This window comes from Mixophyes fleayi, chromosome 1, assembly GCF_038048845.1.
Source record: "Mixophyes fleayi isolate aMixFle1 chromosome 1, aMixFle1.hap1, whole genome shotgun sequence".
Lineage (NCBI taxonomy): Eukaryota > Metazoa > Chordata > Amphibia > Anura > Limnodynastidae > Mixophyes > Mixophyes fleayi.
The window spans coordinates 353,038,279-353,065,742 of NC_134402.1; the positions used below are offsets into that span (position 1 = coordinate 353,038,279).

General features: G+C 37.1%; 1 protein-coding gene across 4 annotated transcripts in view; it reads left to right on the top strand.

The window, feature by feature from the left end:
• SCARB1 (scavenger receptor class B member 1) overlaps window positions 1-25,571 on the top strand; it is a 65,553-nt gene extending 39,982 nt beyond the window's left edge. For 2 of the 4 annotated variants that reach the window (XM_075176956.1, XM_075176981.1), the window contains exons 5-13: window positions 2,240-2,335; window positions 2,648-2,763; window positions 3,548-3,714; window positions 5,738-5,856; window positions 14,438-14,511; window positions 16,445-16,496; window positions 16,842-16,988; window positions 21,237-21,356; window positions 23,017-25,571. In XM_075176956.1, coding sequence (XP_075033057.1) covers window positions 2,240-2,335; window positions 2,648-2,763; window positions 3,548-3,714; window positions 5,738-5,856; window positions 14,438-14,511; window positions 16,445-16,496; window positions 16,842-16,988; window positions 21,237-21,356 — 891 coding nt within the window. In that variant the 3' untranslated portion in view covers window positions 23,017-25,571. Of the gene's footprint in view, window positions 1-2,239; window positions 2,336-2,647; window positions 2,764-3,547; window positions 3,715-5,737; window positions 5,857-14,437; window positions 14,512-16,444; window positions 16,497-16,841; window positions 16,989-21,236; window positions 21,368-23,016 lie in introns of all 4 variants that reach the window. The other 2 variants (XM_075176965.1, XM_075176973.1) reach the window with 2 other exon arrangements.
• The last annotated feature ends 1,893 nt before the right edge of the window (window positions 25,572-27,464 follow it).

Below are 27,464 nucleotides of genomic sequence, written 5' to 3' on the forward strand. Positions count from 1 at the left end.
ACCTCCTGCACAGGCGCGTCTGAAGAATGGAAACATCACTACTTCAACCAGCGCTATTGGAGTGGTAGGACCAAACGGAGCTAGGAACTTTCCTTCAAAAGACTTTGTGTCTGGACGGCTATTATAGTCAGCGCACCCCATCTGTTTGCTTGCAGTCTTTAAGGAATACCGCGGACGGACTGAGAACTGCTATCAAGAAATCGTGAGTTATACACACCAACACTGCTCTGCATTGTTCCTTATTGTTATGTCCTATACAGTTTGGAGCCTCCGGATATACCACCATTCCCTTCAGTACTATTTATTGAGGTCTGCATCTCCATCACCCGAGTATAAGCCGAGGAGGGCTTTTTCAGCACAAAAAAAGTGCTGAAAAACTCGGCTTATACTCGAGTATATACGGTAGTTTTAATATACCTACACAGATTGCCATACATGTTACTTATATTACTAATTGTCTGTATCTTCTTTATGTGTGTATGTCTCTCAGAATTTCTATATATGATCGCAGCAATATCCTATCATCACAAATACACTGCAGAGCACTTGCACCCAACACCATATCACTGCTCACATATTTATCTTGCTTAATTCAATGTTACCCCTGGCAGTGTACAACTCCTATCGGACCACTTCTCATTGTCTAGTACAATAGACACTTTTCAGTAAACAATCACTGCTCAGTAGAACTCCTATACACAGTCCCAGGATTGTACAGCCTTACATGGTTTAACAAACATGGTACGATGGCGACCACTTTGAAAGCATGTTAACAAAGCACATTGCTCGATGGTGACCATCTTGTCTATTGTTTGCATGCAAATTTGTTTTTCAAAACAAACACCCAGATTATGCAATATTTAGCACTGTATTTATCCCGCTCAATCCTTATTGGTAAAAACTTGTGTTTGTGAGCTAGCACAGGCAAATATATATGATGCCTATCAGACCACTCAAGGTATTTAGATTCAGAACACAATAATTTAAAGTCAGTATTCTTCTATAAATGTAATATTAATCTCCAATAAATCCAGTAACCTACAAAACAAGTACAGTAAAACATCAACCCTTTATGCACAGCCATGTAACAAGCAGATTACACAATACAGAGCCTGTACTCTGACAGAATTAACTAAAATTTATTATACAGCATGCAGCAGTGTAGGGGTGAAACTGAAGATCAACCGTGCAGGAGCAGCCATTTTTAACATACAGTACAACTTGTAACTATAGCAACAAGCCCAGTTCTTGCTAAGCTTCAACCATACAGGTTTACTAAAATCCCAATAAACCATACATTTTATCTCTTACGTAAAACACATGTAACAGACTTAAGTAACACAAAGTTCACTCAGCAGTCCCATAACTTCCCTTTGTACCAGGTAGGGAGAGGAGTGTCTATACTATTTATGCAATACAATACAGGCACATTAATCTCCATATCAAACACAAGCTCTTATTTGCACAGTCAAACTCCTTATTCTAAAGTAGAATATAATACTTTCACTTAAAAATATAAAACATTTTACATCTAAACACTGTTCAACAAAATAAATACTAAAACAGTGAACAACACAAACTCTTTATGCTATTTCATCATCTGTAGATATTTATGAATTATCCTGTATATCCCCTCTTGATCAAATATTACCACAGCCCAGAATTGGTTATGAATGCTGGTTCTAGTTGTGTCTTATTTATGGTGGTCAGCATGAATGTGTCTGTGCTACCAACAAAAGGAGGTTAAGAGATGTTGGAAAGACCTCTGTAGGAGGCAGGCCTGGTCTATTCAGATGTACCCAAAAGGTCTCAAACTCAGTTTGGACAAAGACTAGAATCATGGCATATAAGGTGGGGGAGGACATTAATGTCCAGGGACTTAATTAATTTTCCATCCAGATATCCACATAGCATGATCACATGCTCTGAAAGAGTATACTGACCCTTTACGGGTCAGGCCGACCAGTGTAGTGAGTCAGTCACAGCCCTCTTGTGACTCTGCTTCCTGTCTTCTGCAATCTTTACCCCCATGGGAGAGCTGGCACGTCTTACGATATACGCAGCATCACTGAAGCACGCTATGATTCCCCACTGGGCTGCAGGGAATAAGCATCGGAACACTGTGCCATCACTAAATGCAGATGAAACCCTGATTCAAATGTTTAGAAGTATGGATAATGTAACTGTTAAAGTGGTATTTCTGGTTGTTTATATGACAACCCTTTTTGTTTTTCTGCAGTTCAACAACACTGACTCTGGTACTTTTACAGTCAATACTGGGGTGGAAGATATCAGCAAAGTCCAAATGGTAGATACATGGAATGGACTCAAAGAGGTAGTGGCTCTGATAAATATTATATCAGATATATTATATCTTGTATCCATGTAGTGTCTTGTATGACTTTTTAAATCCTATACTTTTTTTTCTTTCAAAAGTATTTGCTAGTTAATTTCAAGAAATATGCAATGTTGTGGCAAGAATATACCTTTTCCCAAACACTTACAGAATTCGTAACTTTTATTTTTTATTTTTTTGGCTTAACTTTAGAATTCAGTAGGTCAATTTAATTGTGTTTGTCTATTGTATGTAAAATGTTTCTGTTCAATTTTATTGAATCTCGCTGTCTTTATGGGTTATAATTTATAGGTTAATTATTGGAATTCCAAACAGGCCAATATGATCAATGGGACTGCTGGTCAGATGTGGCCCCCATTCCGGACTCCTTCCCAACCCCTCGAGTTTTACAGTCCAGATGCCTGCAGGTAATGTCTTCTAAAAGGAAGTTCTTCAGATTACATTCCTCTAAAATAACAATTCATTCTGCAACATCCACAGTTGCAGGGCATGGAGATTACAATCCTAGCTATGAGAACAGACCTTGAAGCCACCAGTATTAAATGATGTAGAACATGACCTCTAAATGGAAACTTTAATATTGACAGTGAAGGACATCTATACTTGCGTAGATTCTATAGTTATTTTTGTAAGAGTCTAAAGAAGAGTGATAAATGTCATGGTTGCATGGAAAGATTAAAATGTCACTTGCTGCCATTCCAAGTAGCCTTATCTTTATAACATTATTAGATTAGGAAAGCCTCCCGAGAAGTGTGGACTATACAAGAAAACCATGTCATAAAGCCATCCATAGAACAGTAACACACTACACTTTTAATTGGCCATAAAGGCTAAATTGTGTGTGCCAGTCTGTGACTTTCACGTCTTTCATGGTTACAGTATGTCATTGTTAAGTCACTTCTCACAGCGCAATGTGCTTAACTATACAATGTCCTCCTTCAATAGGACTTTCTCATTTTGTAATGGTTACCTCCATATCAGTGACTCCATTCATTAGAGCACTGTGGTTTTTAATTGGTCAATTTAACCATAACCTATAATCTGATTGTGTCTTATTGCGAGAGATATCTATATATTCTCAATATGTAACACTGTTCATGTTTTGCAATTTACAACTAAATTTTTTTTTTCGTTTTGTGGTGTTTTTGTTTTTTTAAATACTCCTCCTTTTATTCTGTAACTGTATTACAGATCCTTGAAATTGGTTTATGAGAGAGAGGAGTCCTATAGAGGTATACCGACCTATCGATACACTGCCCCCAATTATCTATTTGCGAATGGAACGGACTATCCTCCAAATGACGGGTTCTGCCCATGTATCGCTTCTGGTGTGATGAATGTCAGCGCCTGTCGGTTTAGTATGTATTTCTATATTTGTTATCCATAAAATAAATACAAATTTAAGGTTATGAACATAAATATATACATAGTGGTGGAAGTGGGTCTGTATAGTGCAGTATGCTATAGCAGCACTTCTATCAACTGTTCATCATATGCATCTCATCCACTGGAGAGCGTGTGACTCTGTGCTTTCCATGTAGCAGAGAAGACATTTGAACAGTTAGCGCAACTCTGCAGTTTGGCAGAGCATTGCTTTTCTTTTTGTTTGGTTTAAGTCAATATACCATAATCATCTCGTAGTTGGCCATTTTTAATTAGCCCGCCTTTGTCCCAGTGATATATAAGCTTGTCCTTAACTGGAAATAATAGCAAAACCTGCGCTTATGTCACACACAACTACTTTTTAAACAAGAGCCGACCTCCAGAGCACTCCTGCAAACACATTTAATACATATATATTGTGTATTAAAAAAATTCTCCAGACCTTGCATTGCCCAAATACCATATAACCCTCTGCATTGTATTTGAAGAACATTAGTACATGTGATAATGAGCGTAGTATAACCTTTCTTTGGCCTAAGGTTATACTGGTCAGTAGATTTAGTAGGAATATTGTAACTTGAGTTCTGTTAACTGACTGCTGTCATTGTTTCAGTAATATGGGAGACATGAGGGGCATAGGTGAAGGGACATGGGGGGAGTTGGCGCACATAGGGGATAGCCTTGCATCATTTAGTAAATCTTACACATTCCTCAGAGCTGAACCTGAATATAAAACAACTCAAGGTTTTGAGATGTGACGTAAACTTGGAGCACAGGCTTTTCATTGATTTAGTGAACAAACATGTTCCACTCAGGTCAACTAAAGGGAACACTGTGAAGTGAAATCCAACCACTCTGCAAAACTATTCCACATAAGTGCTTGTCTAATGATGCTCAATAGTTCTTCCTTTCAATGCGTTTCTTTCAAAAGTTCACTTCCTAGCTCAACATAATAAATGTGGAAATTACATTGCTCTTACGCTGTCGTGTTGGGTACTCGATATGTTAACAGTAACGACAAGTCTCCTATTTCCTAATGTGGCGAGATATACAATATATATATCTTTATCTCCTTTCCAGAGTGTGACAGCAATCACAGGACTCTTCAATCCATTTCAATGAACTTTAAGTTTTATTACATGTTCAAACATTGGATCTACTTTTACTTTTATGGGGATTGAAACCCTGACGTCTAACTTTTGAGCATGCAATATATTTTACAGTTAATTGAAATGGATTGAAGAGGCCTGGGAGTGGTGTCTTTCTGGAAATGATGAATAAAGGGTTGTGGTTTTTCTCCTTGACAAGTCGCCCAGGCTGAAACCTATTTTTATATATGCGTGTGTATATATTCTGATGCTACTGCAGTTGTTCTAAAGACTACCAAACAGGAGAGATCCAACTTTTAGAGACAGACATTGGGTCTCTAAAGTCAAATTCTGCAAACCTTTTAATGCAAGAGAATTCCTTCTCTGATTCTATGTGAGGATAAAATATCTTTACCTTCTGTTTCATGTCACTGTATGAAACATCTGCATGATGATGCATTTACTGTACAGCACTGTGTATTGTCAGCGCTCTTATTACGGATAATGGCAAAAGGTATGGTGTAGACCGTGCAAGACAGGAAATGAGGACTCTGGAATCGGAGGCTGGGTTCAGACAGACCACTATGCTCTTTTTTTTTTTTTTTTTTTTTTTTTTTTGCTTTGCTTTGCTTTGCTTTGCTTTTGGGAGGGGGGCAGTTTTCAAGCACAAGAAGTTTGTGTGTGGTTGGTTATGTTGGTTCTTTCATTGTGTGTTACCATGAACAGTTTATTACATATGTTCCATAAAAAGCATATTGGTATTGGTAGTATGTAAGTCACCACAGTGTTCCGCAGCGCCGTACAGTAAGGAAAACAGGACATATATAAAACAAAATTATACAAGGTCCTTCTATGTAACAACATATTTATCTGCTTTCTTTGGTTAAGAAGAGTCTTTCTTTTTTACCAGATGCCCCTGTTTTTCTATCTTTTCCTCATTTCTACAATGCTGACCCTGGATTTGCGGAGGCTGTGGATGGGCTACATCCAAGTGAGAAACTACATTCACTCTTCCTGGATTTGCATCCTGTAAGTATGTTTGTACGTCTCAGTAAGCTTCTGATCGACTTTCACTAGACAGCCTTTAAAGACAGGGGTGTAGGGTATAAGTAGTTGTGGGATTTGCAGCAGTCACCCACAAAAGCCGATAATTTGAAAGTCTTTGTTCTTCTAACAATTTATATGATTATCTACAAATCTGTGCTTTGTATTCACCTGGTTTCATTACACACTTACTGCTGGTGAGATAAATGGTTATAGCACACAACTAATGGGCATTGGTTAATATTGAAATCTCCAGTAGACCTACGGTTGTCTACGTCCATTCTATTTGACACAACCAATAATCCCCTGCTCCCTATCCCTATGACTTTAACCTTTTTTATTTATTTATTTTTTATTTATTTTAAAGGCTAATACATTTTTTCAGAGAGCATTGCTGCTACATAAGAACTTCTGTATTGCACTTACAGATACATATGCAGACCTATTACAAACAATAACTGATGAAAACAAAGCAGGATACTATATGAATGAGCTATTATTGGAGGCAAAAGAACATGCTGTACATTTGATTAACATGATGGTTTTTATAGCAAGCTTGTAAGTAAGATCTGTTTAAAATATTATTTTTTTAGGGATATTAATCTAAAAACTCTTAGTCATGAGAACTATATGGTGGTAAAGTAGTTTGTATCTCCAGCCACCACATCATTTGTGAGTTGGTAATGTTGTAAACAATAGAAACATTATTTTGTCTGTATTTCAATATTGAGTACTGCAGCCTCTGTTGGCGAAGGAGATTCCATGCTAGTAAATGGGAGCCATTCAGGACATCTGGGAACACTCTAGAAACTCTGTGGCACCAGTGAAGTTTTCTAGGTGTGGTGTATCCCATGGGGCATCTGAGTCTTTGACTCGCTAAAATGAACTGTTTGTACTTCTACACAGAGAGGCGGCTGAGGAAAATGTTGTAGGATGGGTTTGTACAAGGCAGTGCATTAATGAACAATGTGGAGTTAGAGGGTTTCTACAGCAGTGTTTCTTACATTCAAATTATAAAAGTATTAGATATCTCATATTATATGTAAATCTGGACTTTATTGTCTATATCTGTGATCTTATGACCTTTTATGTTTGTGGGTAAATAGAGCAAGATAGGCAGTCCAGTATGCTTTTCTAATGAACAGCAATCCCGATCTCCTCTGCAGCATCCCCTTCTGAATTATCCGATCTCTAAGTGTCAGAAATCTCTAAAATAAATTACAAACAGGTGACACTTCTATGGTATTAAACCGCGTACCAGACGTATATATGTATGAGGCTTATCAGAAATACGGTTCAGATGTCACCGCACAAAAAGATTGACTCATGTTGTCGTTGGCACTTCGTCATGGATTGTTCATAGCACACTTATATAGGCAACTTCCAACAAAAGCAGTTGTATGGTAATTAAACATTGACTATGCAGTCAGTCATTCACCATCTCATACGAAACAAATAAAATTCTAACATTTAGAAATGTAACTGTTTTTAAATCATTCACTACGCCAGAGTGACCCGATCCTTACAGATCCTATTGGTTAGATGATTCTTATTAGGTTGATAACAAACATATATAATCATGCTGCACTCTGCAACCAGCATGATGCAGTGCTGTTACATGAGGCCGTAACGTAGTGACGCAATATCCCTATGAAAATTGATATTGAGAATAAAGTGCTCTACTATTTAAAAGCCATTCGCCTAATGGCGTACATTTCCGGAGCATGGTCTTATTCAAGTAGCGGTTCTCAAACTTTAAAATGTGAATGGTACACAATATAAAGTTTGTCTCAAATCTATTATCCAGTTAATGAGATACAATTGTTTGTGAAATCACGATCAGAGACTGAAGTTTCTTTTCTTGAATTAAATGTACACACACCAGTCCCCAATCAAGGTGGCTTATTGGAACACCAGTCCCAACCACTTAATATCTTGCTATAAGAGAACCACTAAAAAGAATCACACTTGAGGAGATATGCATAGGTTTACCTATAAAAAAACTGGTCCATATATTCGTAATGAAATGCAATCCCATTATCCATAGAAATAAGATTGTTAGAAGCACAGTTAAAAATGGCTTCCTATTTCCAATGTAGCAGCACCTAAACACACTGTAAATAACACAGAATGTTCATCCCAGACTTTAAAACAAATCGTTTCAATAGTGAAGAACTTATTGGGATGCACATATTTACAGGGCCAGTCTGGGATTAAAAATCAGCCCTGGCATTTAATGCAACAGGCCCACCTCTGTTCCAGATGATGAAGATTATGATGATAATAATTGCAGTACTTTTTGCAAAGTTCATTGTTATACGGTGTCCCGTGAGATACAAATGTATTACGCGCATCTTTACTCACATATGCCCCCTTTACCTAGTAGCTTTACTCGCACATACTCTCTGCCCACATGGCTTACTCGCACACATGCCTCCTCTGCCAAGCAACTTTACATGCACATGCCCCCTCCCCATCACATTACCCCATCTTCCTACCTGTTTCTCCATCCTCCTGTTAGGAACAGGAGGATTTCCAGCAGCACCTCCAGCACTGTGCACCATGTGTGCTACAGCCACATGACCTGCTGATGTCAGTGACTGACGGGATCTACTTAGAGATGAATGCAGGCAGTACCCCCTCCCCTCTCGACACCCCTGGATTTAAGACAAACCTTTAATGTTGTGTATTGTTCACGTTAGAATTTTATTTGCTGCTACTTGTTAAATAAGACCCTATTCTAAAATGCATGTTTAGCAAATTGCACTTTACTAAATATGAGCGTGATGTATTCAGAATATTGGTTTTCAAAAGTATTTAATGTATTATGTCACTCTGCAACCACTGTGATGCAGTATTGTTATAAGGTGGTAACAGAGTGCAGTTTGATCATGAGAACAGTGAAACATGGTTATTATCAACCCTTTGATAACTTATCTTTACAGTATGGGTTGTAAGGATTGGGTCACTCTGCCCTATGTAGCTGTGAATGATTATTTTAAAGATAATGTTTCTTGTGTTTCTACATTCATTTTGTTGGAAGTTATGCAAGTGCTTTGTATGACAACAAGCAATCCTTCCTGACGTCCCAATGGCAAACTGTTGGGAACTAGCTGGGCTTTCTGAGTTCATCCTTGTATGCTGCATCCATCCCTATGCAGTGACACTCGAATAGTATTTATGATAAGTCTAGTATCTATATACGTCTGGCAGAGTTGTTTTTTTTTTTTTTTTTGGTCCCCCATCCCCTTTAAATGTGCTTTTATGCAATAAAAAAAAGCGTTCCCAGTGGAACTACTAGGGGACATTTGAAATACACCATTAAGAATATCATTCAGTTATCAGGGCTCCCCAACAGTGCAGGATTTCCAAATCTCCTTGCTGGAGCACAGGTGTATTCATTACTGACTGACACATTGTAACAGATCCACAGGTGGTCCTAATTATGTCACATGTGATCCTGAAAACCTGCACTGTTGGGGAGCCCTGAGGACTTGGTTTGGGAAACCCTGGTTTAGTGTGTTTTCAGAGAGAGCACCCTAGTGATTTAAGCCCCAATGGACCTTATTATCACTGCACAAATGACGAGTCCCAACATTTTCCAGCTTTAAATGTGGTGTTCTCCGTCTGTAAGACGGCAAAGTCTCAGCAGACGGTTGCGTGTAGTTTTAAGCATCCACTATTCCATAGTACAAGGATTTCATATTGCTGCAACACAAGAAGTGATTTAGATAAGAGGCACTTAAACTCATAAATTCATTAGGCTCTATTATCCCACAGTGATAAGCAACAAACACGGACCATACTTCTTTCCTTGTCTTCGGTCAAATATTACCTTCTGTTTTTATTTGTTTATCTTTTTATTGCCATTATAATATTATTAAACTTTGGTACTGAATGTGATAAAGGAAAATGCTCCGTGATTAACTGGTACAAGTCCAATGTTGTCCGTGTCAAATATCGACTATGTAGTGCTAGATGTATCTGTAGAAAGGAATGTTTACTCTGATAGATGGAAATGGGACATTATAAAGCTAAAATGTACTGTCCATATGGGACCGGTGTCTTTCTACAAAAAATTGCTGTTGCCAATGAACCATTGGCAAACAGCAATTTTTTGTAGAAAGAAATGAGGCCCATCAATCTCTGGTAAGAACATTGCTAATGAACACACTATATGTTCTATAATCCTCCCCTCTACATACCCAGCTGTTGCATAACAGCCTGGGATCCTGAAAACACCCTTATAACAAGTGGTCTTGTGTTCTGAGCTATGTAGGTGAAGTTCAGAAGCAGGAAACATTAGAAAAAGCAATGTATTTTAACAAAAATAGCAGATACAGTATGACCAGTGGCTGAAAAAGAACATTGTAGTTTTATCCATAAACAGAAAATATAAACAGACACCTCAGACAAGCTGGGATGGCAAGTGGCTTGGCACTGAGTGGTGTGTACCAGCTGTATTTATGTCTAGGTGGCGGCTGGCAATGCCATAATTCATTATGGTGGGTTTTCTTTTATTTTCCTTTAACCTCCTTATGCTGTTTGTAAAATTCGCTAGAAAATGTGGTAGTTCATTAGAATAGGTTATCATGGTCTATAGTCATAGGCAAAATGGATAACTATTACCCTGTTCTGTTAAAAAGACATGAATTATTATTTAATAGTATACTATCCTTTAATAGAGCTGTTAGGATCTTGTGTACTTGTATAAAAATATTGAAATTGTTGCCAATGGCAAATGGTTGAAAGGAGAAACGTCATATATACTTGGGCTTAATCTAGGTCATGGGCCAAAAAGCTCTAGAAAATCTAATATATAAATGTATTTTCTTCAGTTTTGATAGCAGTCTGCTGCTTTTGCTCCGTGACTACACTTTTTTATGTTTTTATAGTCATGCTAGCTAATCTAAATTGATCAATTACAATGATATCCAATGAACATCTGAACCTAATGTCCTCTATCATAATGTCTCACTTTGATCATTTTGATTAGGGACAAAAACACTACTATGAAAATAGCTTATTAGGCAGCATGCTCTCGTTTGCCAAGCTGCTACAGTGGAGAAACACATCTTGTTGTAATACAGACCATATTGGGTTTGCTTAAACACCAACCTGTGGGATTCATGTGCCCCTACAAAGCTTTATATTTATTTATTTTTTTTATTGTCTGTCTTGTCAAACAATCTATGTAGACACTATTGCTATCCTTTCCCCCCTCCCAGAAAAAAAAAAAAGGGAATTGTTAGCTCATACTTGCCTACTTTTACAGGCAGCTGTCCAGGAGGGGGACCGTTGAGGGGGCGTGGCCACTCGTGGTGCGCCATTAGGCCCCGCCCCCGTCAATCTAAGGCCATTTTAGCCAATCGCAGCAGGCTTCTGGATCCGGGATTTTTGCCTGCTCTCTCGGGAGTCCGGGAGAACACCCAAAAATTGTAGGCAACTATGTGTTGGCTGCCCTCAAGCACATGCTTCATGTAAATTCTTGTACAGCCCTGTATCACTTCACTATGACTTCCACCCTTTAAGCAGTCTCCTATTAGGTGCTTCAAGCATTCATGTTAGCAAAAAGTTGATAAAATTAAAGTTTTTTTTGTTAACTTTTGTTGACAGTTAGATTATCTGATTGTAAATCTTACATGATCAGCCTATGAGACGATCTTTTAAAATGATTGTGGGTCGTCCCCCCCGCCTTTCATATGTCTGTAAAATGCCAAGCATATACTTGGATAGTATATGCAGCAACACAAATATTGGGGGTGCTCAGGTACCCCAGAGATGACTCTTACGGTTGGTAAGAACAGATTCACAAAGAAACCAATGCAAATACAAAAGGAAATGTGGTGTATTCAAGGCAAGGCCTGGAATGTCAATTCAAGCTCTATGGTGGAGATATCTGAAAAGCCCCTGGAATGGGTAGAAGGTACAGTAGGGAACGTTTTATTCAACTTGATCTTGCGTTTTGTACTTGGTCCCATTCAAGACAAAGTCTTGAATGGGACCAAGGCGGGGATGGGAGTAGATTGTGTGGTGGTTTAACATTGGATGCCTCCCTTTATTTGTGTTGAATTCACTTTATAAATCGTCACAGTACTTCAGCAGAGGTAAACCCAGGACACTTACTGCAGTATCTTTTCATAAAACATATTTTCTTCTTCTCTCCTTTCCTAGGCTTATCTGTCTGACACTCCTGCAGTCATAATAAATAGCTTGCCTTTTCTGTAAATGAAATTTGCCTGTTTTAATCATGTTGAGATACACTATCACAAGGAAAGCAGTTATTACCCCTATTTGCTTGAACTTTTTCCCTACCAATCCCTTTTTAGATCAGTCAGGAATTTCCAAAGTGTAATAACTACACACAAGTCCATGAAAACACTCTCTAAATGAGCTGCATACAGAACTTTAGTCACTACAATCAATGACCTAATGTGCAAGACTCTTGCTCCCTCTACAGGCAGCTTTTGCCTCTTGCATGACTATCTAAACTGGTCCATTTTAGACCAAACTGATTAGGCAATCGGGCCCCATCTATAATTTCAAAAGTATGCAAATGTGGCTTATTTCCAGTGAATAATTTTTTTTTAATTTATTTTTCTTTATAGGAAAACATAAAACTACAAACTGCAGAGTACCCTTGTTCCTTAATGAGGTTGCAATTTTTATTTTTATTTTTCCTATGGAAGTTACTTGACTTTTTTTAAATGCCTTTTTTAACTAACTTAAAATGTAGTGGTGTCACATTTCTTGAGGTTTTTGTAAACCATGTATTTAGATTGAGGGGTATGCGCTTTTGTTTTCCTTTTGTGTTTTAAAACCTCTTCAGATATGTTTCTGCTTTTTACATCTCAATTACAGCAGTGATTTACTATAGACATAAGTTGGTTTAATAATATGTTAAACACAAGTTTGGTCACTGTTCTAAAAAAGAAAAAAAAAAAAAAGATTAGAGAAACCCAAAGGGGCATTAGTTGCTTTTAAAGGGCTTCCGAAATTGTATGTGTACATTTTGTTTATGTTCACATTCTAATGGCAAATTGTGGAGAACAGCATCTAATACAATTTAATTAGCCCAAAACATTTCAGTGTGTATGGGCAAAAAGATTGACAAGCCTTATAGATATCTCACTATGGAGCTTTTTTGCATAATAAACTTTAACACATTTGCCATAACATTGCATTAGAAACAGGTTAACTTGCTTAGCAATATGCTTTTTGTTGTACTCTTGATCAAAGTGCCTATATTTGTAGAAGAGTTAGAATCTCCTAAACTGTTACAACCTATATCTGTTTTGGTGGGTACCATGGTGGCTTAGTGGTTAGCACTTCTGTGTCTTCGTACTGGGGTCATGAGTTCAATTTCCGACCATGTCCTTATCTGTGTGGAGTTTGTATGTTCTCCCCGTGTTTGCATGGGTTTCCTCCAGGTGCTCTGGTTTCCTCCCACACTCCAAAAACATACTGGTAGGTTAATTGGCTGCTATTAAAATTGACCCTAGTCTATGTGTGTGTGTGTGTGTGTGTGTGTGTGTGTTAGGGAATTTAGACTGTAAGCTCCAATGGGGCAGGGACTGATGTGAATGCGGAATCAGTGGCGCTTTAGAAATAGATGATGATGATGATGATACCACGCTGCTGTCACTTGGATTTAAAATTGGTGCAGAGTTCAGTGGATCACAATAGTTCTATGTCTTGCTTACCCCAGAAGATGTTGGGCTTGAAAGCATTAACTTCTATCTGTTAGCATGGTCAAATAACCTTTTGATCTTGGATACAAGCACCATTTATTCATACCTTTGTTTTATAGACCTGCAGTCTCATTATACATGTGATCTTGATAGAACTGTCTGTTTTGTGTTCCTTCTTGCTGATATGGATCATCAATGTTCCATTCTAAGGCCTCGTACACACAGGCGCCGATAACACATCTGCAGGGAGCTACACTGATGGTGCTGTGAATATATATGCTGCAAATGCTTTGAGTTTATTGAACCATTTGCTGAAGATCACGCTGTATGCTAGGTGATGCTTCTGTTCCCATCACTAAATATGATCATGAGAAACTCTTTGTTGCTTGACTTGGTAACTCGTAACTTTGTGGTAGTATATTGAAGGTAGTTATTGGCAAAATTGAGTTATGAATTATCTCCACTTTCTGCTTCCTTGACTTTTAGAGAGTACCCACAACCTTAGAAAATATAGCTCAGCATTTATTTTTCAACTTGCCAGTCAGTGTCTTACAGTGTGTAATGTAAAAAAGATTTTTTTATTTCCCTCAAACTACTATTCAATGAATATTTTTGTATTCCTTCTCAATATCCATTTTTAAAGTGCGCATTCTGATTGGTCAAGCCTTAGTAAATATTGCACTCCTCTCCCCAGTAGAACATTGTAACATGAACTGATTTTAAGTAATATTGCCACAAACCTTTTGAGTTTTTGTCAATCGATATACAACAAGCATGATAATTATTAGTTAGAATTGATAATGCCAATAAAACTAGTATTGTAGTTATAGTTAAATGTAATACAGTATATAACTAATGCTATGGTTTATATTCAGCTCACAGGAATCCCTATGAATGTTTCAATCAAGATGCAACTCGGTTTATTCACAATGGGTATCCAAGGAATTATGTAAGTATCTCTCATTGTGTACTGAAGAGAATCTAACCATTTATTAGACATGTAGCTACATGTAAAAAAAAAAATGGATCTATTTGCATAATCTGGTTCTACATTTGCTTTTCACGTCTATATTACATAGTGCTTTGTGCATTAGACAAAAAACAGGGTTCCTTCATACCCCTTTTCACCAGGTTAAGATCACCCTGGATATTTGGGAAGTAAGATTTATACTGGTAGTCTATGGATGATGATTGATTTTGTTTGGCAGATACAGAAATATGTCAGCTTCTATAGACCTTTCAATCCATCTTTTTCTGTCCTGATAACATTAACATTGACTTTTGCATTTTTATTTACAGTAGAAATGGCAGTTCCTTTGCTGGCTATAGCAGTGTGCTGGGGGATTTTTCTGTGTTTCTTTTAGGATAACCCCACCCTTTCAAGCACCTGCTAAGAGCCTATACATTGATTGAGCACCTTCCACTTCTATATTGAACATTGACATGGTCCCATATTTACCAGCCAGATGACTATCCTTGTAGGTATCTTATTGTCTTGTATGGCTGAAGCTGGTGTTCCCCATAGCAAAGGGACCCCACATAGAGCGTTTTGGAGAGGGGAGCACACCACACATCCGTTAGTTTAAACCAATCTGGTGTTTTCCCATTCATCTTAATGGGCATTTTATAATAGTTGTACATGTATAAAAGTTTTAGGATGCAATGCTCTGCACCACAGGTCTCTACTAGTTGGGCATGTCTACCTCTGCCCATGGTGGAGTTTCATATGCCACACAGTAGTGCCTCCACTTCATATATACACATTATCATTATTAACCTATGTTAATAAAACATATGCAGGCAGCTCTCTTTTCCTAAGTGTAACTCTCCTCTGGAGTCGCCACACATGGTTCAGGCCTCTTCAGTTTCGCAAAGGAACATGGAAGAAACTGAAAAGGAGCTTATATACATGCCCAGCAGCAGCAGATGTCTTGTATGCTGCGGCCAGTACTGGGTTGAGGTTTTAGGTGGTCCTGGGGCACTTAAAACGGGGGCCCCTATGGTGTAATATGGCTATAATTTTAGACCAATACGCAGGCAGTAGTGGTGCATGCAGCTCTCCCATCACGAGCACAGCAGTGTGAAGCAGGACATATGTCTCAACTGTCTTTGCAGTTGGACCAAATTCTGACTAATGGGACAGTCTCCCAAATTCAAGCCTGCCCCACCAGATTCAGGATAGTTGGCATACTGTCCTGCGCTCTTACCAGCAGCTACAGATAAAAGCTACAAGAGCAGGTGTGTTAAGCTCGGTTGCTGCTTGTCTGGATCCTGGAATGTTGGTGGCCTATTTGCAGAAAAAGGCAGACACATCAAATTTAAAAACTCCCAGCCATCATTCCATCATTAATTCACTAGCACCCATGTCTGATAATCCCTGCAACCAGCCACAACATAGTTTTAATTTTAATAACAACTAAATGTGAATATTTTCCCCAACCACTTCAGACATTTATTAATTGTGTATGCTACTTGGAGTGTTTTCTGCAGCGATTTACTAAAGTATAGAACGGGAGAATCTATGCAAAGTCAGTGAAATAAATGTTATCAATGGTAAATCTTTCAATGTCTAGCTATTTGGGAGATCAAGAAAATCATGATTTATTGGTTTAGTGGCCTTCAATAAATGTAGAGTTTAGCAAAGCAATCTGTGGTTTGTATCTGTTTCCTTTGCCTTAAATCACCACTTTTGGACACTGACATTTAGATTTGCCCCATAACGGTAGTGGTGCAGCCTGTAGCTACTACCAGGCATACTAAGGTGGAGAAATAAAGAATGAGTAGGTTTTTTTTTTTTTTTTGGGGGGGTTTTTTGTGATTCATTGTTTGTTTTTAAAGGTACAAACCAATTATCTAATATTTTGTTGTTTTTATTTCTTAAGGCAAACTGGAAAAATTAAGCCTGTAATCTTACCAATCCTGTGGTTTTCAGAGGTAAGTTGAAGATAAACCTTTCTTATACCACTGAAGATCACAACATAACTAGTGATTATTATCAAACTGAAGTCTGTGTTTTTGTCATTGGCATGTGAACTTGGTAAATTAAAGTTTCATATTATAAATATGCAATTTGAACGTTCTATCATTTAATTGCTATTGCACATATAATCTGTAATGCACATGCCCTGATTTCTAAAAGTGCATATTTGGTATCTCCCTTCTAAAATCCATAAATAACAGGAACTATGACTTTGTTTTGTTTGCTAGTAATTTTTTTATATTATAATTTTGACAAGATTTTGATTGCAGCCTATATATTTTGCTTTGTGTCCCCTGCAGAGTGGATATCTTGATGGTCCTGTGTATTCTACCTACTACAACACCCTGATTGTGCTGCCTATAGTACTAGACTACCTTCAGTACATCCTCATTGCCCTGGGTCTCTTTTCTATCCTGATAGCAGCAGTCCTTCCATTTGTAAAACAGGTAGGAAGCTCTGAAAACTCCATGACCAGTATACAATCCATATACAATCTCTTGCAGGTCTTACTGATCTCTATTTGTGGCTCCATTAGAAAATTGAAATTCCATATTGTAAAAAAAGAAAGAAATGCAATCTTAAAAAAAACTACCTCGGGCATTGTTGACAATCAAATATTTATCTTTACTGTATATTAAACCCTTTTAACTTGCCTGACCATCTTATTGTCGCCAGTGCCTGGGATTGGCTCTATTATAGTGACCTATGGACTTAAGGAATGCATTGGTTTAATGTTGGATCACATGGTAGGACATGTGTTCCTTCTATCTCTTAGAAAGAATCTTTTTGTTGCATGCATTGCTAAAAGCTGCCTTTTCAGCGAAAATTGACAGCGCTATAAGGAATAAATGTCAACCCTTTAATTGAAATAGAACCTCTTAACTGTCTATTTCAGGAAGATTTTTCATGCATGTTCGAAATATCTGGCACTCCTTAACTCTCGGAGTATAGAAACCTTTATGGCAGGCAAGTTTGTTTCCATGGTTACAGAAATCGCTCCTGTGTGTCAGATATTTAGAAATACATCTGCTAAATGGTGGAAACTGTCATGTCTGAATTTTCCAACTGCAATTTCTGGTAGATTTCCTACTTTAAACATTATAGAATTCTTTAAACCATGATACTTTGAGTGACGTTGCCCTTCAAGGGCTTCCATGTTACCTTAAGATTAGAAAAGCAATAAAATCCATTCCGTACTTGTTTTAGTTCCCAAGCAAAGTAAAGTGTGTGTGTGTGTGTGTATATATAGACATAGTGGGTGCATTAGGAGTATAATACAGAAACTGTTGAACACATTTAAAGATGCTGATATTTTTCCTATAAATGAACATAAATGAGTTCAGGTTAAATCAAAATAGGATTTATTCTGCAGTGCAACAGTCCATGGTTAAATATGATAGTGAGCTTCTTGTTTGGTTCATTAGACCACGTGCCTCAACATTTTAAAACCTGACCTGTTGATTGGTAAATCTATTTAGCATAGGTTTGACTACCCATTTTTTTTGTAATACAAATGAAATATGTGTAGGATAAATAGTTGTGCTGGCTGTTCAAGTGTTCTTCTACGTATATCTGTCCATTGGCAGAAATGAATGGGATAAGAAATCCCTAGGGATTTAAATGAAGATACATTGGAGCAATGTGTTTAGAGTAAAATTGTGCTTTTATAAAGAATTGCACTGTGTAATTCTATTAATTAGATAAAGAATGAATAAACGTCCTTGGCAAATCAAGGTCCAAGGATCTGGAAAGGGGATTATTTTTGCGTTTCCAGGTAGGAGAAGTCTGTGCTACAAAGTTTGAAAAAAAGCCATTGAAACTGGTTATTACATTCATTGTTAGTGGATTGAAAAAGAGCTGAGCACCTTTGGTAAATAAACTGTAACAGAGTCCTTCCAGAAGATGTAATTTATTTGAACAGTTTCATAAAAAATGCTATTGTTGTACTGTATAAATCGCAAGTGTTTTGCTATGCTATTTAGGGTAGGATTTGTAAATCATAGGCATTAATAAAGGCAGTTTTGTTTGATACTATTTGCTCAGTTTGCAAGGTCCCAAAGTGCATTTGTTTGGATAACTTGCTGGGATACAAAAATTCCATTCATCATATCGATTGCAAACCAGGGCCAAATAGGAAACGCCATCCCCTGGAAAAAATAGATTTGCGTATGGAGTACCGCCCCAATAGCAGTGGGCAAGCTCTTGATACTGCAGGCTGTTGGGTACAAGCAAAATCTGTGTAGAAAGTGATAAATTAATTTTGTTTCTAAAAGCACCAGCATGTATGTATTAAATATATATTATAATTGCCACTGTAAATGATTTAGAACCTAAATAAAAAAAATCGTAAAATACTCCCTTGAAATCTTCAAACAAAGCAAGGTATGCCACAGTCCATAAGGTTTCCCAAAAAAAATAATATATATATATATATATTTGCCAACCAGAGTGCTACCGAGAGGTCATGTGTTGCAGAATGAGGTGAACTTGTGTGATCCTGGCTACTATCTTTGAGTGGCCATCCATGAATGGCTGAGTGGCCTGAGAAACTGCTTCTAATTGGCTGCACAGCTATTTACTAACCTCTGGAGTTTACCTTCTCTTGGGAGCAGCCTTGTTGGACAGTAGGGTTTATTTATTGCAAAACCTTACGGATTTCAAGTATTCCCTTAGTTGTGAGGCAGACCTTGAAGTTTTAGTAGAGTTCACGCTGATGTCCATGCTGGCACTTGTAGTTCTAGAAGCACCAGTATACAATAACGGTAATGACTTGTCCATGCATATTGGCAATCCCTTTATTTTTAGCCAATTATCTTGATACCCAAAGGGCAGGTGTACCAGGAGGGCCCTGATGCTGTTCTGCATTGGGCCATTAATATCTAGGAGAGAGTGGTGGTGGAAACCAAGCTTGTAAATGCTGGTCCTAAAGATCATTCTGGCCAAACAATATTTGTGGTTACCTGTATTATTCATAACCTGGGGTCTACTGGTTTATGGAGGTATTGGGATGACATCTACACTTATCCACCTATGTGGCCCCCCCAGATCTTACAGCAGTGTGAAATTTTCAATTGTGGCAGTGCTTGTCTTCTGCTTTCTAAATAAAATTTTGTTTAGATTTTGTTATTGTTGGGTTGCTGTGGCACCCAGTTCTGTCTTGTGTATGTTTTATTAATTAGAAATGTTGCATTATGTTTGACTCTTTAACCCTTTAGTTTTGCAGGATGTTTGCTATGTGCCCTGTTTAAAATGGGCACAACACAGCCGATTATCGGCTAAGTATTGCTATTTCTACTAGGCTGCCTGTGCTGAGGACAGTGTGTTTTGCAGCGCACTCATTCCACCTTCCACTACAGTTAAATTTATAGTTTTAGAAACACTAAGTTTTTTTGCCATTACCACATCAAGAATGGCTTACAGGTTTGTAGAGCAAATATCTGTATGTACACAAGTGTACAAACCAATCTATTTGTCAGTGAAAACACTCAGTAGTCGGCCATTAATTGCTAAAGAGTAAAGTGATGGTCTTTCACTGAAGGGCATAAAGGTTGTAATTGTGGTTTGTCCAGTTCACACATCAAGAGAAGTTGCTATTGTTCATATCGCTCTTCATCTGCATTATGTTTCATCCACATTAATGTCACTGTATCAGCATTTCAGCATTGTGATTTTCACTTGTTCGCCTTTTTTACTGTTTTTGTATTGCAGTCCTGATCTGCTACTCCCCCACAGCAGAGGACATTATGCACCACAATACTAAATGTACTAACATTGTTCTGTTTTTTTCATGTTTAAAAAATGAAATTTCGTTTGTCACAAATCACTTTTAAAATTCAGTCCCTGCTATAAATGTTTCTTCACAGCCATTCTATATTGAAAGCATGCTAATTAATTTAATCTATAAAGGTGTATATATTTGTTATATATATATATATATATATATATATATATATATATATTTTACATAAGCAGTCAAACTAATTAGATTTGATTTAATTCAACATTTTCAACTACAATAGGTCCTTGTTTTTAATGTGGGATCAATCTTCCATCAATCTTTTCGGGAGTAAAGTCTACTGCCTTTGGCTGATTGAATCTGCTTAAAATAAAGTAATGCAGTCCACTGATTTTTTTTTTTTTTTTTTTTTTTATCTTTCTAAACCGTACTGCACAATAAAATATTGTGGCAATCAATGCAGTATTATACTTTTTTTAATTATAAAACCACAAAGTGAATCACAAACTGCATCAAATTGTAGCTCTTGAGAATTTTGAATCCGTATCTTTTTTTTTTTTTTTATTGTAAAATTCTCCAACATTCTTATTTGAATCCTAGTTTTTTCACTTTTTTTCTGTTTTAAAACCAGAGCCGTGACCTAATCTTACAATTCCCTGATCTTTCTTACCCCTCTTAATTGCCAATATATAAACTTTTTTAAGGTTTTGATATGTTGGCATATGATTTTTATGTTAAAGATAACCAGATAATTGTGCAAGAAATACCATATTAATGACAAATCCAACTGTAATCCAAAGCACAATTTACATGTTCTAATTTTATGGATTTGTATATTTAAATCCAATCCATAACCACTCTGCACATCATTCGAGGGTTCCACGTTTTAAACTTTGCAGTTATCCTTGACATGTTTCTTCTTGCCCTCAATTACAAACTAGATTAATTATTTTTTTAGGAAAAATTCTTATTTTGGAGTAGTAATAAAAAGCTTGCTGAAAATCATGATATCAATAAAGCCCAAACAGAAAAGTTGACTTCTTCTAATGGAACTGTGATACTGGAAGCCAGATTATAGGTGCGTACAAGGTAAAGAGTAAACATTTTGTTTTTGCTTTGAGGGTTTTTCTTATGAAAACAATTCTTCTAAAATGTATTTTAGATTTTTTTAAAAACTTTAGTCCTTTTAATAATTAAGATGCTTATACAAAAAAACAAACTGGTACTAATATTCATTGCTAATCTAGACTAGTCTGCTGCATGTTTTACTACTTTTTATTTAATTTTTTTACTTGTGAATAGAATTATATTGCATAAAGTATCGCTAAGAATGACCAAACTAGACCAGTAACTTATCTGTCGGTAGAGGTAAGAGAAATCTAAGCTCAATTTAAACTCTTACTTGTCACTTTTATTCCAGAATAAATTATAATTATTGTTCTTAATAATTACATGTTTGGTTTCTCTTATCAATTTTGTTTGATGCTAACATTAAGATTGTTGGATCCATGACAGCCTGTGTTCCATTTATTTTTTCTCTTTACGGGTCTCCCTTGTTAGTATTTTCAGTAGTGATATCTCTACATTAACAGGCCAATATGGATGGGAATGCAAACCTGTACAGGGTCCTATTTTACAGTTGTAAACAACCCTTTCACGCACCGTAACAGACAGTTGTAGATCTCTCACCTGTGTAAGACCCCAGACCAAACCTTGCCAGTCCTACTTTCAAAAGCCCAAAAAATAATATTTTTAACACCGTAGATGTGAATAAATTCATATTGCACGTTTTAAAGAAATTAGTGGAGTTTTATGTAGAGATTATAGGTCCCAGATTGTCACATGTCCGTTTTATTTGAATGTATTGTTTGAAGTATATTCAGCCTATTTATTTAGCCTGTTCAAGCATTATTTTGCATTTTTAGTAGTTTTGTCATTTCAGAAGAGGCAGATGAGGTGTGGTGTCTATGCATACTATGTTTTGTTGCTTGAAGTTTAATCTTCCTAATCTATTAAAACCAAAACTAACCAATGAATATTTTGTTGCAATGCCAATTGTTCATATGCATTTGTACTTCATTATCTGATTTGCCATAGAATGCATTTTGTAGCAAACCTCATTCACCATTTCAACACCATCACCATTCTGTGTTTATCTCTACATTGTTACAAAAGCATAGTGAACATTGTAGTTTAATATTGTTACAAACTCGGTTTAGTTGAATAAATCTTTAAAAAAACAGCTTATGAAAAAACTTTAGCCCTACAGTGATCTCATCCCTTTAGAGCAGGCCTGTCCAACCTGCGGCCCTCCAGGTGTTGTGAAACTACAAGCCCCAGCATGCTTTGCCAGTAGACAACCTGTTGATAGCTGGAAGGGCATGCTGGGACTTGTATTTTCACAAACATCTGGAGGGCCGCAGGTTGGACAGGCCTGCTTTAAAGCCAGCCTTGGCTAATGTCCTCTCTAATCCGGCTGCAGCCACTTATTTGTGTTGTGAATTGTGTAGACAAGCTACAAAAATAACGCTAAGAACAAACACCATTGTTTTAAAAACCCTCTATTCATCGATACGTAAATGTCAAGTAATTCTTCAGAATATTTTATTTATTTTTTTCTCCCTCTACCTATTGAACAACTATTTTGCCACACAAATGGTAAGAGAAAGGACTGTGGTAATATGCATATTGTGTAGGATGTGACAATATATTAACAACCATTTCTATTATTCTTTTAGAAACAGGAGAACCTCTTGCAAGATGCAGGTGAAATAACTGATGCAGATCAGTGTTCTGATGACTCAAAACTTATTGAGGATCCAAACGATTATTCACATCCATCTTGATATATCATGATGACCACTTTAACAGACCTTTTTGGATAGCCGTTTTTAAGGGACACTTTTAATCACTATGAGCTAATCTGGTGGGTCCCAGATAGATGTCACTAACTGGGTGAGGTGTCTGCACAAAAGAACATTCAACTCTTTGAAAACTACTAAAACCAAGCCACCACCATGATGTCCAAAGAATCTGTGTTTAAGACTGAAATTGTATGGTGGCTAAATGGCATCCAGACATTGCATAGTAAAATATAATAACATTAATGAAGTTAGAATAAGGTGAACCATAATTAAATAGACCAAAGTTGAAATTCATGAGCTTACAGTATGAAGGTGCTCTTGGCCACCACAGATCTTGATGTATGGTTTGTTTGTTTTTCTCACCTGTTTTATCTTCTGTGGTGATCGGCATATTAGCTGAGGAATCAATGTCCTAATGGATCCTCTGGCATCCAGAGGTTTTACAATTTCAAGCACAGGTTCTTCGCTAAAACTTTTTTAGGCACATGGAGGGACTGATCCCAAGTGTCCATTTATTTTATTTCTTGTTTAGATCTCTGAAAAATGTCATGCAGAAAATATGCAGTTTACAGTGCATTAACTTTCATTGACATGAATGGAATGCGCAGCAATCTGGTTTCTTCTGCTTATTAATACATGGCTCAGATTTTTCACTAGGGCAAATTATTTTGTCTTTGATGGCTTAAATTTTTTAAAAAAAAAATAATGCAGCTTTAGCCGTGTAATGTAAACGGGTAAACCAATAGACCCAAATGTCAAAATATTATTTGTATATTATGTAATTGCAGAGTTTTTTTGTTGGCATTTAAACTTCGAAAGCTGGAAAATTTCTTGTAGTACAGTGTTAAAAGTGGTAGGATTGTGTAGTATACAGTTTGATGCATAATTAAATAAATTCATAGATTAATGTATAGAACACCAGCCAAATATTTGTGGCCAAGCATATATGAGTAGGGTCACCAAGGGGAATCTCAGGTCCCGCAGATACTTTACTTTTTTTGAGACTTCACCCCCTACCTAGCCTCTGCAAAGCCTAGGTAGGGGTGTCTAACCAGCGGCTTACTACAGGTCCATGTGGTCAGAGTATTCACTTACGATTTGGCTGGGATGTGGACCGAGGCCCAATCAACCCACCATAATCTGTCACAATTTGCATCAACCTTGTTATTGCTTAATCCTATGATTACTTTGCAGTTTGTAGCTACAAGGCTTTTTCCAGCTTTCCAGAATTTATAGGCCACGAAAAAGCAAGAACACTTTAAGATGCTGAAATTAAATTCTATACATAAAATGTTGGCATTTGGGTCTATTGGTTTACCCATTTAAGTTAAAGCAGCTGTGTGTGATATTCCCTCAAAGACAAAATAATTTGCAATAGTAAGTGATTACACACGCCTCGGGGGTGTGAGCTTGCAATGTAAATTTAGGCCTGGTATATTTGGCCTTCATCCATTTACAAAATGTTATTAGAACTGAAAACACACAATCTTTTTGTTATGTTTACGAACTGTCTAAAGAACTTACAAAATCAACTGTTCATTAGGGTCATTAACTCCTAAGCCATGTTGGCTTTCATTCAAGGTTATGGTGTCAATACAAACTCTGGCAAGTGTGTGTGTGTGTGTGTGTTAATTTTGTCCATATTTTTGTAACACAGCTCTGCTGTTTTGGAGGTTTTAATTGTACCTCCCAAGCAATAATTCATGGCCATACATCTCAAGGGAATATGTGTACAAACTTGTAACATACTTTATATTGCAGTGCCTTTAGTTACAGAAGAGGGGTGATCTCCCTGCAATAAGCTAAACTCACTGCTGGTGCCTTTTTTATATCCTTCTGGGAAGTAATTTATAAAATTTAAGTCATGTAAATTATATCTATGTAATTCATACATGTGTATATGTGATGACTGTATGTGTACAAATCTGTTTGAGCAAAATGGATCAATTTAATGTATGAGATTTAGCTTTTTAAACTACACTGATCGTTGTACCCTTCCTTCCAGAGAAACACATGTTGGTCAGATCATGTTTTGACTTGTGCCATTTGCAGAATCTCCGAGTAGTCTGATGATTATATAGGCTGATTATTCTATAAACACAACTTGGAAGATGTGCTACAGTTTCTGATATATATATATGGTCACCTGCTAGGAGCTGTATTCAATTGCTGCAGAGCATCATGGCCAATACCAGAGTCTAAGCTGAAGAGCTATACAAAACCATAGGTGACCTAACTAAAAGCCATTTGTTTCTGTCTTAACCCCTAACTTATTGTCTTTCTAGAGATGTTGTATATTTTTCTCACAGCATTCCTGTTATTTTCTTGTATTTCACACAACTTTCTGTATGAAGATCATGGTCTAAATGGAAGATAAATAATTTAAACATATGTAAGAACATTGTGATAAAGTCATGACTCTGTAACAATGTCTGGTGTTGCCTTTCATTTGTTTTTATTTTTTTGCAATGCTTAAAGTTGCAGTGGTCTATTTAATTGAGCTAAGGGATTTCGGAGTCGTATGCTGTACTTGAAACATAATACGATTAATGGAGAACTGGACTTTCTGAGGGGTGTGACCCATCTTTACAAGGAACTTACAGCTTTAATTCCACTTAGTCTGACAGAACTCCTTTGCCATATATTTCACTTCTCAAGTTTGTCACAACCAGATTGGTCAACAATACTTCTCTATTACTTGTGTTCTTTATTTGTGGTGTCCATGTGTACAACACAAGTGGGGCAGAAAAGATTCTTATAAATAAACTGGGTAATGTTGATAATGTGCAATTTCCACAGTATCCTTATGGGTGACAAAGAAGCTGAAATGAGATTGTAATGTGTAGAGCTGAAATCTCATGTATTCAGAGATCTAACTGGTCACAGTTAACGATATAGATGTGTAGTCTATACCTATAACCCAAAGGCGTTGTATAGCCTTCACTTTCCAGTCATATGAATACTGAACAGCTGGGCATCAGGAGAAGAGCACCACCAGAGCGAGGAATGAACAGTACCTACCCAGGAGGCCTGTCTGGACCACAGGCAGTGGGAACAGAACAGCATGTAGCCCAAAGTTACCAAACAATATAGTCGAAACCTCAGGTGTCTGCGCACCCACAAACCAGTGGCTCAAGCATTATTACCAGTCAAGAGTTACTGTCACATGTCCAGTCTACAGGTGGAGTGTATAATGGGCATTGAAGCATTTACCCACCAAACGCCTAAAAAAGGAAACTAATGGCATGAACCACGTGATCTTAAAGAAATATTTCTAAGCTACAATCATATCGGAGCAACTGAAATGTGCCACTATCGCAAACGTAACTCCAATACAAAGGTAAAGTGGTTGTCATTGGTGCCTTGCAGCGCTGGGGCCTTGGGTTTGATTCCAGGCATGGTGTAATTTGCATGGAGATTATATATTCTCCCCATGTTCATGTAGTGCTCCAGGTGCTCAAAGTTCCTCCCACAGTCCAAAAACATAGTAGTTCCCTATAAATTGAGGGGGCTTGTGATTTTGTCTGTTTTTTTATATTGTGTTTCAAAATATGGAATATGGTTTTGAGGGGTTTTTTTTGTTGTTTTTTTTTTTGCTGCAGCTTTAACTAGGTTGGTTGATTGCAGTATAAAATTAAAGCACACGCTGGATATTGTTTGGTGTGTAATGTCAACATGTTATGTCAAATCAAAATTAAAAGATGTCACACTAGTACATGTAAAATGTTACAAGTTGCTGACCTACTTAACTAAAAAAAAGGCCAATTCAAGGATAATGTATTGGTTTTGAATCTGTATTTTTTAGAAAAATTGCTAAAATATGCTAAACTCTCATAATTTTGCTAGTTTTTTTTGTTCCTACATTATTATTATTAACCTCAATAACACATTTCAAGTCATTTGAGGTTAATTTTGACCATCTCACAGGTCACAATATTTTCATACACTTTCAAACAAAGACTGTAGCAGTTCTTGCCAGTGATAAGAAGACCATTGTCATGCCTGGGCATAAAACAAAAAAATCCATCTCTTATGTGTGGAATTATTTTTACCCAAATCCTGACAAGTTGTCTAGCCATTTGTAGCATTGTAAAGCCACAGTCACTAGAGGTAGGGACCATAACCATCTAGGAACCTCATCAATGTTACGCCATTTGAAACTAGTTCATGGAAAAGCTCTTGGGAAAATCAGAAACTTATGTTTAAAAAAATAACAACAAGCAGTCCAGCATCAGCTACCTCCCTTCTCTCATCTAGATGCCAGCACCTGCAATCTACGCCCCCCCAACACCTTCATCAATATCCTCCCAAGTGATCAAAGT